Source organism: Copidosoma floridanum, unplaced genomic scaffold, assembly GCF_036245765.1.
Source record: "Copidosoma floridanum isolate Cflo_tuat_1 unplaced genomic scaffold, Cflo_Japanese_pri ptg000009l, whole genome shotgun sequence".
NCBI classification, from domain to species: Eukaryota; Metazoa; Arthropoda; class Insecta; order Hymenoptera; family Encyrtidae; genus Copidosoma; species Copidosoma floridanum.
The window spans coordinates 5,125,001-5,141,726 of record NW_028321886.1 but is presented as its reverse complement, the minus strand read 5'-3'; the positions used below and the strand labels follow the sequence as shown (position 1 = coordinate 5,141,726).

Here is a 16,726-nt window from a genome sequence, read left to right as displayed (position 1 = left end):
TTCAAAATGAAAATCGTTTACTTATACATATATATTTTTTTTCTTTGATATTTACATAAAGTCGATCGACATTGCCAAAAGAGCGTCAAAATAAAACCGATCTTTGGAGATATGTGTCGAAAGTAACGAAGTAATAGTGCGAGAAGGACAATTATTATTGTGGATTTGAAGTTGACGAGGACGATAATTTAAAGAAATAGCGTGAATTAAGAAAAATTAAAAAAAAAAATTAGTAAATAACAAAAGAGGTAAAAAAACAAAATAACAAAAAGGAATTGCGCGTATGCATGTGCGTGAATAAATGCGTTAAAATGTTGGAAGGTGAAAATGATCACATACACGCGTTATGACGTAAAGAAGAATAAAATAATAATTGAGAAAACATAACAGTAAATACTGAAAAAAAAAAAGTAAATTAATAAATTAAGTGACCATAAGTAAACAAAAGAACAATTGAGCGAGTGAACGAATGGTGCAAAAGTGTAAACTAAATCTCATTTGTAAAATTATTTCTTGTCATGATGAAAGAAAGAAAAAAAAAAAGTTTTCCGAAGAAAAATAAAACTTCGTAATGCATTGGATATTCTTTCTGTGTATAAAACAAAAAAACAAAAAAAAAAAAAAAGAAAAAAAAGAAAAAAATGTAAACACTTACATAAAACTTGATGAAATCAGTGTTTTTAACTTATTTATAATAAATAATATGCATTAATGAGAAAAAAAAAGAAATGCCGAATGATCACAGAGTTTTTTTGTGTAAAAATCCCTTTTTACCCGTCCTTGGAAAAAAAAGAAAAGCATGAATTATTATTATTATTACTTTTTTTTATTTTTTTTTTTTTATCGTTAGTACAATTTGGAACAACCAGCAACTTGAAAACGAGAAAGATCTCGAATATTTATATGCTTCCTTCTTTTTTTTTGCCGCGTATGGAGAAATTAAATTTGCGCGAGGTCCGGACCGTGCACGTATTTAGCCAGACTGTCTGACCACCACGGGGTCGTTACTACTTAAAAGTGCCCGCGTGTACTCGACTGAATCACTCAAATCTACTGAAACTGCGGCAACGCATCGTAATTTATCGTCAAACGAGTCCGCGCATCTCTTTGTTTGATCATCGATTACTTTCCATCCGTATGGTAAGACATTGAAAATTAATGATGAACAGAAAAAGTACAGCTCGCGCGCACCCCATCACCAGTAATAACTTTTACTCCGGAAATGATCGGCTGTGAAAGAGAAAACCTACAATCGAAGCAATTTGCACTGCGAATCGCGACTTTCGCCGCACATAGAGAATAAAGGAGCAACAAAAGCTCGATAGTCCATACATTTGTGGTCCTGGCTCTCCACTTGAGATGATGTATATAGCGGAAAAAAGGTACATACAGCGTGGCTCGTGCGTGCGCACCAAAGGGGGTTGTTGCTGTCGTAGCCAAGGGGGAGATAACCCACCTGGCGTACACTCCGGTAGTGTTGGGTGTGTTCATTTATCGTAAAAAAAAAAAAAAAAAAAAAAAAAAATAGGGTGCGCGCGCGCGCGGGTGCCTTTCTCTCGGCAACATCGAGAGCAAAGTCAGACAGTCGGTCGGTACCCGCAGAGCCACGCGCCAACGACTGACTGACACATACGTATTATTTTGGACACCCAATCTCTCTCTCGATAGGTGTGGTGCCGCTGTCGACGATTTTTTTACACGTACGATATACGTATACCGCAGATTAAAGAGTATCATTGCCGTACGCGACACAAACTTTGGCCCGTTGACAGCACAGAGGTGCCTTGGCTCTTCTCTAGGGACGCCGTAAGCAAAAGGGCTCGGTTACTGCACAACTTCTGTCGTTAAGCTCTCGGGAGTAGCAAATAAAAGCAGCGATACGTACTTACAGCCACGGGATGCTGGAAGAAGAGGAGCTCGACGAGTGAGTACATATATACTTACTATGTTCATGTATTCCCATGACTTTTGGGATAGTTAAGATTAGGGGGGGGAGGGAAGGATTATCGATTAATCCTTTTCTTTTCTAATTTTTTCACCCCCTCCCTCACTCCACATTTCTGCATTCAACGTCTGTTTTTCATTTCTCCCCATACAATTACTCGTAGTGAATTTTTTTTTTTGGTGGAAAAGATACGCACTGTACTCGGAAAGCGTGCACAGTTGCACCTGCTCCCTCTCTTTTTACCGAGGACGTGCTCAATACATACAACGGAGCCTTACCGAGATAAAAATATCGCTTTGCAATTTTTATCGAAATGCCTTAACGTGGTTGGCCAATTTTCCGTCGATATACCCTTGGTTTTTTAAATTATTTTTCATTAGAATTATTTCACGCGACAGCTGCGACGATCAACCATTCATCAACTAATTAATCAGGACCATTTTACTCTAGTATGACAATTGTCTCGGTCTACGTTAAATTTTTTTTTTTTTTTTTTCTTCTATTTTCCATATCAGCAAACGGCAGCAGGCAGGGTTAACTTTGCGCTTCTATCCATCATAGGTGGATACATGGCTGCAGCGGAAGGTTGCACATACATCATTAATCGCACTAAAGTCGCGTGAATTATTAATCCTCCGCAGTAGCCAAGACGACGAATTATTCCAAGGACTCGATTTGCTTGCTTTTTGTGCCTTTGTTTTTTTTTTGTTTTTTTTTACATATAAACCTTTGCTCAACTTTATCGCTATTTGGGGCACTGTTTTTTCGTCCACGAAGAAAAAAATTTTTCCGGAAACCCAGGAGCACTCGGTGCGTGTACGTGTCGCGTATAGTTGACGCAATGGGAACAACACGCACAAGGTGTTTTGACGAGTGGGTCTATGTGTAGATTGTAGTTGAACACGTAAACGTAGATTATCCACGTAAGCTTTTATCGACTCCCCCCCCCCACACTTGTACGCATTGGCTATAGATAAAACAAAGGTACTCAGAACTGTTATCATCATCTCGATACACACACACACACAGAGAAATCATAAACCTACTGTTTAAACGTACATACGTATAATTATTATACAGTCGCCGTGTAACCTTCTTCCTCTTCTGTTGTGCAGCTTTTAATAGTTTTTTCGCGTATCGCGTATGCACGCGAACAGGTAACCAATCGATACAACGTGCGAGGGCAAACATCTGTTGGATTACATAATCTGTGTATACTGATCGAGGGGTTTTCGTTTAATCTCGCAGGGATATGTGTACTTGCGCAACGTTAGCTCAAGCGCTCCGTTGAGTCGTGCGGTTGGGAGCAGCCAGCGCTGATGCTACAAATACTCACAGGATCTGAGAGGGGAAAATGTTTGTACATTTTTTTTTTTTTTTTTTTTTTTTTTTTTTTTTTTTTTTTTTTTTACTGATGATCGATGGTTTTGGTTGTTCTTAAGAAGCTCGCGGTGTAATAATATAACGACCCGTTGAGTTGCGCAAGCACAAGTCGTCCGTAGCGTCCACGTATGGGAATCTTCACGGGAAAAAAAAATCTATTTATAAAGATCAGAATTTCCCTTTCGTTGAGAAAAAAAAAAAAAAAAAAAAAAAAGCTTAGCAACCGGCGCTCTTTGGGAAAACCCTCGTCATAAACACGTCGAACGTGCCGAGCTGCTCTCAACTGTTGAGCGACGTTTAAGCGGCGTATTGTGTTGGGTCACGAGGAGTCGGGCAAAGTGGGTATTAGCTTTTGGCCCGAGGCTGAAGCTCCGAGCGTGAGAAATGTACACATATACTCTCGAGCAAATATACATGTACGTACAACTAGCGAAAATAACTTCTTTTATCGTTTACCGATGCGACATATACTTTACCTATACATATACGGACACTGTCAAACAATACAATCATCACAGTATATATTTAAACTTTCAAAGGTGATTCGATTAACCAAGACTATATATATATAGCTCATGACTCCAGCACAATCTGTATACATGAAAGCTCCTTGATCGGTAATTACAATGACGCGCAAAGCGACATCCTATACTCGATTAGGTGTTATTCTGGTATTTATTTACAATACCAAATATATATATATATATATATTTAAATATAGAGCCAGAAATAATTGTTGAATGGCTATACTGTACGTATACATCACTTGTCAACCGTCAATAACACACTTCGTCTTGGCAATACGTTATTTATGCTATAGTTCTAGGGCGTTGAGTACTAAAAAATAAAAACGAAGAAACGTCGAAATCTCGTTTGAATCTCGAGTTCATCGGTACTGCAATTTCCGTCGTTAGATTAAACCTGTACTCCCTAGCTTCGGTATGGATCATCGAGCTACCGTCGATTTTCCCCGATGAAACTTGGTTACGATGCGCTACGAGCGTAAAAACACATCGGTATATTCAATCGCGAGTAGCCAATCGACGGATCGTTCGTTCCATCATTCATCCCGATAAATCGTCGATCAATGAAACAATAAAAATTTTTTTCATCCAATTTTTCTCATATCCATTCTCGTCCGAATCTAATTCGTTGACTCGACAATGGGCAGCTTATAAAGGTACAGTAAAACAAGTGGTTTCAACATCTGGAAGCGTAAAAACTGTCGCAGAAGACACCCGAACTGCATATTGATATGGTAACCGGTAAGATTGGAATATGTACACTTGAGAGAATTTTCAATAGATTTGAAACCCGCAAACGCAACAGTGAAGAAACTAGATAGCTCGAAAACAAAGAAATCATTCGGTTGAATAAACCCACAATCTGTTGGTGGTAATCATCGGAAGCATCTTACAAAACGCTTCGTTGGATACAAGTATACATGTAACATATACATTTGCCACGCAAAATATTCCGTTCGAGCATCCAATAAACTCACGCCATCGACTCGCAAAAGATCGATGCGCCGATGGAATCCAAGACACACCGAGGCCCATGATTGGATTTAATTCCACTCCGCGTGGCTCGGCATAACCGAAAGGAAAAAACCCCATCCTGTATCCATGCGACCGCGTAACAAAGGCACGGGTCAGGCGAGCGCAAAATGAATCTCTACAGTCTCCGATCGGTAACAAGCTCATCTCGCTCTTCGTTTCCAACGCGCGTATACGTGTTCCCCTCCCCTCGTCTTCGCGATGATCGAAACCGACAACGCCCTTTGGTGGACTCTCGTTGCCATGGTGCCCCTCTCTTGTCACATATACTATTTGCCCGGAAGAAGAGATAAAATAAAGCAACCCCGTGACGTTCCGTATCGTTATACGTGTGTGTATCCTATACTCTCTTTTCTTTTCGTTTACGATACGCATAGGAAGGAAAACTTCCTTGTGTGCAATAAAAAGCGGTAACTACAATGGATGCACAGCCACCCAGACGTCATAGGGATATGTTGCGCTGCGCTTTGTTCCGCCGAAATCTCAAACTCGCGCGATCTTATTGACAAACCAACGCTCATCCGTTCCCATCGTGTGACACATAACAAGTATATGGTCGATCCCCCCAAAAGAAAGTGTTTTTCCTTCGAAACGATTTGGGTGTATTGCTTGTGGCACAAGTTGCGCGTGCACACCTGTATTGTACGTCAACGTCACCTCTCCGGTGTGTCAACAAACAATCACGCGCGCTCTTTTACAGGTATACTATTTTCGCGCTGCTCCAGATGTGCATACTTTTTTTTTTTTTTTTTTTTTTTTTTGCCATCACTTCTAACGTGGCTAGTGGCGCCGAGTGATTGAGGAATAAATGACGATGGTTTTTGTTGTTTTACTTTGACGAATCAAGATATTTACCGTGTGCCGAGAAAAATCAGCTCACGCGGTATAATAAGTACACTAAAATAAGCGATCAGATAATTACATTGTTTGCTCAAAAAAAGATTGAGTGTTTTTCGTACTTTTTTTGTTATAAATAATTATTATTATTAATAATTATTATTTTTGTTATTAATAATTACTATAAAATGTGCATACCTATTGCAGCAACGATAAATAAAAATGGCACCGTAAACACAAACATCGTAAACAAAATAGAGGAAGCGTGTAATCGGAAGTTACATGTTATCCCCAATGTATAAGCACAATCGAGACGGGGGAAACCCTACGTGTTTGTAGGCATTACTTATACTTTCTCTTTTTCGGAGATAAACCGTAACTATATAGTCATAGCGTTAATCGTACTAGCTTTTATTTTTCCTCTTCCACCGGGGATTTACCGTTCCCTTTCAACGTTCCTCATCTGTACACAGAGAGAGAGAGAGAGAGAGCGAGAGAGAGCATCTTATGCGAGTGCAACTGCAGTTGTACATATTGAAGGGACGCGCGCTCTCGACTTGGTAAGCAGCCTCTCATTTTCCCACCAGACGAGATTCAGTCATCCGACAAATTAAGTTACCTCGTTACTCGCGCGGTAAACAAGAATTTTCTGTACGAGTATATGGTTCGATTAGTTGTAGCCGTTAACAAAAATTTTTACCCAAAACAGCCTCTTCTCGGGTGGAATGTGAATAGTACGCGTCGGAAGGGGTTATACTGGAGCGAGACGTCCCGGCGTGATCTCACCGACGCGGAAACTTTATCCCCACGAGCGCAGTGCATCCAGCCGTTGGCCTTCGCAGCTCGTTGTTCTCTTCCACAAGGGGAAAAGAATATATCGGTACAATCGAGAAGGATAATAGATCCAAAAGCCATCTGGTGCTGCAGCTGAGGCAAAAAAAAAAAAAAAAAAGCAGTGGGGAGTTGACGGGGATCCATATAGCTCGCGTGCACGTACATAAATGAAAGAGCCGCGGGCAGGGTATAAAAGACCGGCGCACCTGTTCAGTCGAGCTCAGATACTCCACCGAATCGGTATAACCGCGGTCTTTTTCTTTCTCCGTCGTGTAGGCGCGAGTGCGAACGGTGTTTGTTTGAAAATCGGTTCACCTGCGGATATAGAAAACAGTTGTTGATACTTTTAACTACACAAGTATACGTATTTATATACGCGTTTGCGAATCGGTTTTCCTTTGTATAGATATATAAACGAATTCGCTGCTTTGGCAATATGCCGACGTGCACGTGCATGATCGAGCGCCAAGCCAATTACGCGGGCGATCGTCACGTGTGTCTGCTGAAACCGCTGTCTACTTCTTCTTCTTCTTCTTCTTCGCAACTGCAGCAACAGGATGTTTTGTCGATCGATGCACGAGCCAAGGATGATAACGAGCTTGTTACACGCGAGGTGGACGAGGAGGATAGAGGCCAGGAATACTCGAGCGCTGTGAGGTAGGCGGGATTGGTTGGTGCCTTCCAAGCTCCATGTACACGAGTTTATGTATACTTTGGAATCGATTTACAACCTTTTTTTTTTTTTTTTCTTTTTTTTTTCTTCATATTTCGAGATTATTGCGGTAAAGTATCCCAGGTGGCAAAAATATTAAAGAGTTGATCGGTGTTTGCCTGCACAGTGGATAGGTGATTATTTATCGATTCAAGTGTTTAATCGTTGGTTTGGCAGTAATAAATTGCTTTAAAAAATAATTATTTGCAACCCCGTCCCAAACACATTTCATTGGCAATTGATTCCCTCTCTTTCGTGGGGGTTGAAGTTCATCAAATTAAAATTATTAATAATGGTATGTAATTATTACATACCTTCGTGGTATATATTATGGCTTGTGAGAGGAAGGGGGAGATTGAAATTGACCAAAAGATTTCTACGTATTTCTGTATAATAATGCGTATGATGGAAAAAAACAAGCTCGAACAAAATGACTGACGTTTAACGCAGCAACAAAATTTCGTCATGGCCCAAACGAGTCGATGGTTGTCCGTGCACTGCGCATATGATTATATTATGTAGAAAGTATCTCGTGACTTGAAAACAGCCAATAGGACACTATAAAAAATACAGCAGCAACAAATATTGCGAAATGCGTGTATTCTACTTGACCTTGTTATTTTTCGTGTACCCCCCAGGGGCTAATGAGCATTGGAAAAAACAAACATTCGCTGTACGTGTCTTTTTCCCACGTGAATACATTGAATTTATTCACGAAATTCATCATCACTATTCGAGTACGTACGTATTCAAATTTGGACTTTCTTGTTGAGATGTGTATATCATATGCAAATGTTTTTACACGAATCGTCAAAGATTTGTTCGGGACTTTACACTTTGAACATATCCGATAGTGTAAGACAAAGCGTTAACTACTAATCGCCCATTCAATGCGTACCAAACGTAACGTCAGCGCCAATGTATTTTTGTAAAAGAAATAAATTCGTGATTCACTTCGGATATCCATACATAGAGAGCCAAACTAAAAAAAATCGAGCTCCATGCACATACCGGTTTTTTTCAATGTTAACCGATTGCTTTTCCGTACACAATCGAACCACGCGTTAACTTTGCCATCTCTTTTGTGCTCGGGGGAAAAAAAAGGAAGTATTTTTCGTGCCTGTTTTTTAATAATATTTTTAAATCGTAGCCTAGAACGAAAACTCTCGTTGGAGCGCGTAAGATATTTATCGATTTCTCATACGTAGGCCGTATCGATTTCTAGCCGATTAGCGCAACTTGATTCGATCAATCAAATGCCGTATTATTACGTTGCTCGCCTGAAAGGACTTTGCTAATTCATATCAAATTTCCATAGTATTAACAATAAGCGTTACGGTTAAGTAAAAAAAAAAAATAAAAAAAAAATTCACGAACGTTTTACGACACTGGACTTTTTTCTTGGCACGCTGCTGTGCAATCACCCAGCCATAAGGTAAAAACTGCGTAGGCACAATCAGAAACACGTTCCGCGCATAAGGTTTTGTAAAGTATTCAAACACCACTCGGAATCACTATGCCCAAAAAACCGCGTTAAAAATATGACACACGCGCGAATTTATGCAAACTACACCTCGGTTTGGCGTGTAAAAGAAAATGTGAAAAAAAAAAAATATATATATATATATATATATATATATATATATATATATATACATTTTCACCGAGTCTATCTCCCAATAACCCAAAACCTTCCTGCAAATGTGAATATTTTTTTCCAATCATCAACCTCGACAGCTGATTTTTAATTGAAATATGCATATTGAATCATCGCAGGTACAGAGACGGATCTGTGCGGCTGAGAAATCCCAACATCGAGCTGATGGACCAGGACATCCTGTACCATCTTGCCCTCGGCAGCGGATCTCACGATCTCGTCGAAATGTTTGGCGACATTAAGGTACCAGTAAAACATTATTTTTCGCATTAAAAGTATTATTGCTGAAAAATGATATTCATATGTCTTTTGAAGGAAAAAAAAAAAAAAAAAAAAATCCAAGTTAGGAATGTTTTACAACGTAGGTAAAGTAATGACCAATTGGAAAAAAATACACCAAGTGGCTGAACTGTAAATTATAGTTTTAAAGCATATAAGTTGCTCGTAGTTTTATTTTTCACACAGAAGAGCGTGCGTGCACAAGCCTCGTGCTATCAATCACACAATCAGTGCAGTTACGCGTGCAGTTGAGACATTATGTATCAGGAAGGGGAAAAAACAGCACGAGTTTCGTAATTGTTTTTTTATCTCTCTCTTTTGGTAATTATAACGTGTATTCTTTGTGAGCAATAAGAATAAGTCGAATTTTTTTTTTTCTTCATCAACTATACATAGTACACGATGAAAGAATAACAAAACAAGGCAATAAAAAATCCATTCGCGACCTCGACCGTTGAGACTCGATAGATAACCCATGGGTTGACATAACCGTACGTTGCACAATCATCGAGCGTTGCAATATAAACGTTTTTCGTATCGTATCGAACGATCAATTTTAAATCACGAACAGATGGCCAGTCGTGCGCGTCACGATTTTATTATTTCCACGACTTTTTTTAACTAGCTTCAATACACGCAGCTACGAATCCTGATTCATCTGGAGAAATGTAAGAGACAATAACAAAATACACTTAATCGATAAACTAGTATTAAAAAAAAAAAAAAAAAAAAAAAAAGTTACAGTGGTCTTGAACAATCGTGTGAACCCAGAACGAACGGTGTACTCTTGGATCGAACGAAATCTCGAGGGTCTATTGAATAACCGACTCCCGACGTCAGGTGCGGGTAAAATGTTCGAGAAGCCGAAAAAATACTTATACATAAGGAAAAAAAAAAAAAAAAAAAAGGAGAATAGGTGGGGAGATTGCCAGAGAAAATTGTCATCGCTCGGGTAACAAAGTTGGTGGTTTTCCTTGCAGTTCATCTGCATGGGCGGGACGCCAAAGCGCATGGAGCAGTTCGCCAACTACATAATGGCGGAAATAGGCCACAAGCTTCCGGCCGGTACGACCCTGCTCGACATCAGCCAGTACTCTTACCGCTACTCCATGTACAAGGTCGGACCCGTCCTTTGCGTCAGCGTGAGTATATTTGCAACTGGTGCGGGACAACGGGTTTGTCCTGTATACTCGAGAAAATCGACAAAGCCTCGGTATTTTTGATGAATAAAAAATGATTTCGTTTGTCCCGGTCCAACGCAGCACGGCATGGGCATCCCCTCGATCGGTATCCTCCTCCACGAGATGATAAAGCTGATGTACCACGCCAAAGTGAAGGACCCGGTGTTCTTCCGGATCGGCACGTGCGGCGGTGTCGGCGTCGAGGGCGGCACCGTCGTCATATCCGAGGAAGCCGTCGACGAGATGCTCAACCCCTACTACGAGCAGGTACTTATACACCTATATAGTCCTGCGTCGAAGAGACGCTGTTTTTTGTTAACGATTGTACAAGCATCGTTGCCGCAGCACATCCTCGGCAAAAAAATCTGCCGGCCGGCGAAGCTGGACAAACAACTGGTGCGCGAGCTGAAGGTACTCCACAGCACCGAGGACCCATACGACACGATAACCGGCAAGACTATGTGCACCTCGGACTTTTACGAGGGCCAGGGCCGGCTGGACGGTGCATTCTGCGAATTCAGCGAAAACGAGAAGACAGAGTACCTCCAGCAGCTCCAGGACGCCGGGGTCGTCAACATCGAGATGGAGAGCACGGCCTTCGCGGCCCTCACCCACCTCGCCGGGGTGAAAGCCGGCATCGTGTGCGTCGCTCTCCTCGACCGATTCAAGGGCGACCAGGTACACGCATTTTTCATGCTTTTATCAACAATTTCTTCTTTTTTTTTTTTTTTTTTATTTGTTTACTCGATGGTTTTGTCAGGTGTGCGCCCCGAAAGAGGTGCTGGACGAGTGGCAGATGAGGCCGCAGATCCTGGTGTCGCGGTACATAAGGCGCTACCTGCAGCGCAAGGGCCGGCTCCACTCGACCGACAGCCCGGGCTCGATGTGCGTCAAGAGCCCGAGGCGGTTCAAGCTCGTGCAGCAGGAATCCGAGAACTACGAGTAAACGGGGGCCACCTTCACGAAATCAGCGCCAAAATAATAATAAGAATAATAATGAGAACAAACAAAATAGCACCGCGTTTATTTTCCTGCATTTAACGGGCCCGGCTGCTGAAACGATTGTGTATTACCTCTATACTGATGCTTTTCGCGGCTCGGGTGGAGTCTTCCTCGTTGTGGCGGCTGCGTTTGTTGGGGGGGGATTGATTATGTCTTGTAAGGTATACCCGTTACACCTGCCGATTTGTTTATCACCATAGGTACAAGGTCAGACAATTTTCACGCCACACCTGCACCCACACGCTGAAATACAGAAACAATAATAATAAATAAATGGAACCCTCGATGGGTATATGACATATCATCTGGCATTTTAGATGCACGCTAGTACTGTGTAGCGTATGCCTACGCCAGAGATCCACACTAATTCATCGGACGGAAGGGAAACAGTGTTTTCTCGCACATGCCTGGCAGTGGGGATAATATTTATATACTTCACGTGGAATGTGTACGTGCATGTATAGGAGAGTTGGTATACACACCTGTACTGAATTTTTGGTTTTGGAGGACGGAAGTGATTGATTATTGCGGGTATTCGGAAGAGTCGTTGCTCTGGTGTATTAGGCAAGTATTTATACCTTTTGGTCTTTCCTCGATAGACAATATAGTTGGTCCGGTACAAAATTTAACTTTCCGATGATGATGATATTTTATCACGATTCATCCTGACGAGCGTAACCACTTGGTTCGTCGGAGTAAATGTAGGATTTTTGTAGATGTTTCCATGCATGTATATTTTTTTACCGTTTAATAATAATAAAAAAAATAAAAGTTGTAGATTTCCGCCGTGCGCAGGAAATTCGAATATTAATTTTTTTGATCAATGTTGGTAATGATGTAGTTTTTAAGATTTCGATGATTGCACGTTTATATAGTTAAATGTATAGCGACTAAGTGCGAAAATCCCCTTTTGATGTAGGCCAGTTGTTTTACCTTTGGATTTCCAACAGAGACGATGTGCTTTCAAATAAAAAAAATAAAAAAAATGTTCGATTTCTGTAACGAAACAATTGAAACTAATGCACTGTTGGTGGACAAAGTGTTATTGTTGTTGTTGTTGTTGTTACTGTTATTGGGAGAAATAAAACTCGAGAAAGAGGAATTGCAGTATTAATTGTTTTCCATGCATCAGTTGTTGAATAGAATATGTAAAGTGCCGTTGGAATCGTCTGTTGTTTGACCAAGAAGATGAAGGAGGTGTTTGTTAAATTACCATATCCAACTCGACTTTCGAAGAAGCGTCAGTTTTTTTTCACAGTCGCATAAACATACTTACTAATTATTATAATCAGACGAATATCGACATAACGATTGTAAACGTATATTGAGATAAACATTTTTTCTATATTCCTGACTATATACCTACTCGTATTGATTCTCGGTTGTTAAAACATTTTCTTCGAGGTAAAAGCGGCATTTGGTACGCGTCGAATAAGCCACCCGCCAGTATTGCCAAAAGAGTACCTCGGTGTGCGGTGCTTTTTTTTCAGACAAAATACCACGCAAACGAAAACGAGCACCAAAATCTGCGTGAAAATTAACGTAGACGCCGTGTTATAATGTGATGAACGTTCGTAGTTTTTTAATAAAACAATACGTGTTCTAGAGGCATTTTGAATTCCTAAATTACATTGTTCCTGCGTTGCAATCATCTGTCGACTTGGTGTACTCGTTGTAAAACAATTTTCCGACAGATTTTTCCAACCTGACTGCCATATTACTTTTGTCACTTTAAATTCACTCAATTTTCGCTTCTCCACACACACACACACACACTTACACTAATGTTTCGTAATATTTTAACGCACAATAAAATAAGCAATGATCAGTGTCACGCGTTACATTATAAATCAAGTATAATTGTTAGCATGTGTAACAATAAAATTTATATTGTTTATCAATGATGTATAGGAATTGCCAAAAATGTCAAAATTGGTGTATAGATGTTGCAGTTTGATGTATTTGGAATTAATAAATAACTTTGTTCGTACGCAATAATCAAATAGAACATAAGCATTTGCAAAGAAAAATTACAAGAGCCTATAACTGTAACAAGGAATTTTTCATGTACACAGAAATATATTTATATATGTATAGTGGCAGGTGTGTTAATTATGTGTTTGATAAAAAAATTATTCAGAAAATTTTTTTTCCTTAATGATATGAAAATTTTATCGCAGTTTTTAATTTTCAAGAAGCAAATTGCAACGACGAAGTAGTACACGATAAATGATTGATGAAACGTGGTTTTTCTCCGTGGGGCTCGTACAACGATACGCATCTGTGATCATTAAAGTTATCGCTGTAATCAAACGTTGTACCAAAAAATGTACATTGTATGCGTGAATTTTGACGTAAATACAACTTTAACAAACTAAGCTTTGATGGAATTTTTGGGATTTACATGTACGAGAAAATTTGCAGATTCTCTTGTTTTTCTTCGGACTTAAAATCGTTAAATAAATAATACAAAAATAAAGCTAACAAATGTTCATTTAACTGTATGTCAAACGTTATATCAAACACCAAAAAAATGACCAAACCTCGCTGCCCCTTTCATTATAATTACAAAAATTTTTTATACGAAACGTATATACTTGTATGAGGTGAGAGAATCGGCTAAACGCTCAACAGTTGAAATTTAAATTGTGTCGTGACGGTTTGCAGGTTATCGTTGGAGAAAAAAGTACGAAAATCTATACGCGTTATATTATGAAGTATGGAGAAAAAAAAAAAAATTTTAATCAAAGTTGTACACAGTATTCGCATTTTGTCGTATTGCATTCTAATTATACTACATATTAAATCGAGAGAATTAAGTGTTCCTCTATCGGTCGATAGAACGATATAAATATATGCTTGATGTATTCCACAAGTTCGTTAAAAAAAAGGTTCAGGCGAATTGACATGGATTTTTAGGGAGTCGATACAAAAACATACTAGCTGAAAAAGAGTGTAACAAGATTAGAGAAAAATGCATATTTTTGAAGGCTATTATTCTGATAGAAAGAAAAAAAGGTTGGAAAAGGAGAAATGTAGCCAGAGTGTGCCGGTCACAGTTGGCATAGGTGTACATATGATATACCTACTTGTACTACTGATCCATATATACAGTATAGAAAAAAAAGCTCTGTTTTTTGATTGGTACGTTAAATTATAAACGATTAATAAAAATGATATTATACCATTACGCAAAAATACATTGTGTACTTTTTTGTTCCTTCAATATCATCCCGAAATTTCTATTGACCTTCAATGTGAGTTTTCATGCCTACGCGTGATGTGGGAAATGGCCATTTCTATATTATTAATACACGAAATTTTAAACATGAAATACATTTTGAAACGATTCATCAAATATTTATATTTATAGTGACTATGTATGGACGTAATACACATCGATGTTTGTAAACCTCTACCGCGAAACCTTGTAAAAATTTTGTCGCTTCAGGGACCATTTTTGAAACCACGAGTTACAAAAGTCACAACGTTTTCTCGCCTTTTGTCGAAAAACTGATTAAAGAAACCCGTGCTTGGGATATAGTTTCCATACCCACGCACTTATTGCATGTTTACCTTGCGTAAGCGCCATTTCCTCGATTTTACATTCCAAGGTGCCGCGAAGCTTTGATAGACCCGCAAGCTCATATGGCCATTATATAGGCAAGATATATCACCGCACCGTCCATTAATCCGATGCATTTCGAAATATGTGATTAAAATATTCAAAGAAAAATACCAGTCATCAATGACATATGTGACGTAAGGGGACGAATGTGGAGCGATGAAAAAAATATCACTTACTATACGTGCACTTTGCCGCATCTCGATCAGTACGAATAGTAAAGCTGCATCAGCGAACGAGCCGAGTTTACTATCAGCGCTCGTATAAGGTATATAGATATGTCCCGAGAGGAATAGAAAGATATATGTACTGCATCTACATATAGCGTGGGAGAATGGGAGAGGGGATCCGGAATTTGTCCCTCGAGAGGAATAGAGAGGGAAAGCACGTAACCATGCTACACAACATCGGAGAGAGACAAGGGAGCAGTTTAGTAGGCACTAGTTCATCCTTCAGTGTTGACCGGCCGCGTGTACACCCGTGTGTTTTATCATAGATATTGACACGCAAATTGTACTTGTGGTGTTTATATACTTGCAAATCACTTGAGTGCCAAAAGTGTGACATGTCAGGGGCCAAAGAGACTCGGCGGACCGACGCTGCCAGCGAGAACACCAGGTATATAGATTTGTTGTATTTCTGTTGTTGCCTGTAGGGTTAATATCTTAATTCATTATCCCGATGATATTCAAGGCGTGTGTGCTTACATCAGGTCTATGTAGGGGGTCGTAGCACGTGTAGCTTACTGGTGTCCATTAATTGTTTCGGCATCGATCTACATGAAAAAAATATTAGAGCATATTAACACCACAATTTCAGAAGCTTATGAAAAAATACAAAAATTAGTATGATCCTATATATTATAAATGCACGGAAAAACTGCAGTGGCTGAGGATTGAATCTTGTACCCTATTTTATTGTTACTGTACAAAAGCTACCACTAAATTATTGTTTATGGTATGGAGATATATGTAAAGATGTAAAATCCCGTTTGATAATTTCGTAAGAGATTTGCATATTTTCTTATTTTATCATAAACATTTAAGTACCAAAGGTATGCCGTATTAAATACTGTTGAGGCTATTTTCTTTATAATGTAAAATTGGAAATGGAAATCGGTTTCAGCGATGCAGGTTGCACGGTGTGCCTCAGAAATCCACACATTCAGAACTTGAACGGTGACATTCTGTACCACCTGGGACTCGGCACCAAGACTCACGACCTAGTAAAAATGTTCGGTGACGTCAAGGTTTGTTCTCTCAACCGTTTCTTTTTTTTTCCCCCCCGCCTCGCGCCACAGCAATTTCATTCTAAGTACAATTTCAAAAAAAAAAAAAAAAAAAAAAAACACCCAAGACCGGCCGACCGAGGAAATCGCTGTGACGGAAGTTGTTTCCCCTCCTCAACACTTATAATTATCTCGAAGAATCGCATCGACCCACTCGAGATGACACAGACGTAGATAAGCGTCAAAGAAATCAAAACAAATATGTAACGTGTGCTCCGTAGTTTGTGTGCATGGGCGGTACACCCCACCGGATGGAGACGTTCGCCAAGTACTGCGAATCGGAACTCGGGGACGTGCTCCCGGCTGGCTCAACGGTCCACCAGGTGCTCGAGCACTCCCACCGCTACTCCATGTACAAAGTGGGACCGATACTCGCAGTGAGCGTACGCATTCCAATGCCGATCATTGTTATTTTTATTATTATTGT

General features: G+C 39.8%; 2 protein-coding genes across 3 annotated transcripts in view; both read left to right on the top strand.

Moving 5' to 3' along the window:
• Positions 1–1,659: 1,659 nt before the first annotated feature.
• On the top strand, positions 1,660–14,561 carry LOC106636003 (uridine phosphorylase 1-like). Of its 2 annotated transcripts, none has more exons than XM_014348225.2 (6): positions 1,660–1,924; positions 9,044–9,167; positions 10,184–10,345; positions 10,466–10,651; positions 10,730–11,062; positions 11,145–14,561. In XM_014348225.2, the coding sequence occupies exons 1-6, from the start codon at positions 1,899–1,901 to the stop codon at positions 11,328–11,330; spliced, it is 1,017 nt and encodes a 338-aa protein (XP_014203711.2). In that variant the 5' UTR covers positions 1,660–1,898; the 3' UTR covers positions 11,331–14,561. The 2 variants fall into 2 exon arrangements, with proteins under 2 accessions (XP_014203711.2, XP_014203710.2); XM_014348224.2 differs by lacking the exon at positions 1,660–1,924 and adding an exon at positions 6,695–7,212.
• An 883-nt stretch (positions 14,562–15,444) lies between these two features.
• LOC106636011 (uridine phosphorylase 1-like) overlaps positions 15,445–16,726 on the top strand; it is a 2,609-nt gene continuing 1,327 nt past the window's right edge. Inside the window, exons 1-3 of the mRNA XM_014348238.3 lie at positions 15,445–15,629; positions 16,137–16,260; positions 16,521–16,682. Coding sequence (XP_014203724.2) covers positions 15,577–15,629; positions 16,137–16,260; positions 16,521–16,682 — 339 coding nt within the window. The 5' untranslated portion in view covers positions 15,445–15,576. The remainder of the gene's footprint in view (positions 15,630–16,136; positions 16,261–16,520; positions 16,683–16,726) is intronic.

What these genes read in the sequence shown, in the direction of transcription:
- LOC106636003 (XM_014348224.2), top strand. Translation starts at nt 6,992, where the DNA reads ATGCCGACGTGCACGTGCATGATCGAGCGCCAAGCCAATTACGCGGGC. An exon ending in AAATGTTTGGCGACATTAAG is followed by an intron (nt 9,168 to 10,183) that starts GTACCAGTAAAA and finishes TTTTCCTTGCAG; the next exon opens with TTCATCTGCATGGGCGGGAC. An exon ending in TCAACCCCTACTACGAGCAG is followed by an intron (nt 10,652 to 10,729) that starts GTACTTATACAC and finishes TCGTTGCCGCAG; the next exon opens with CACATCCTCGGCAAAAAAAT.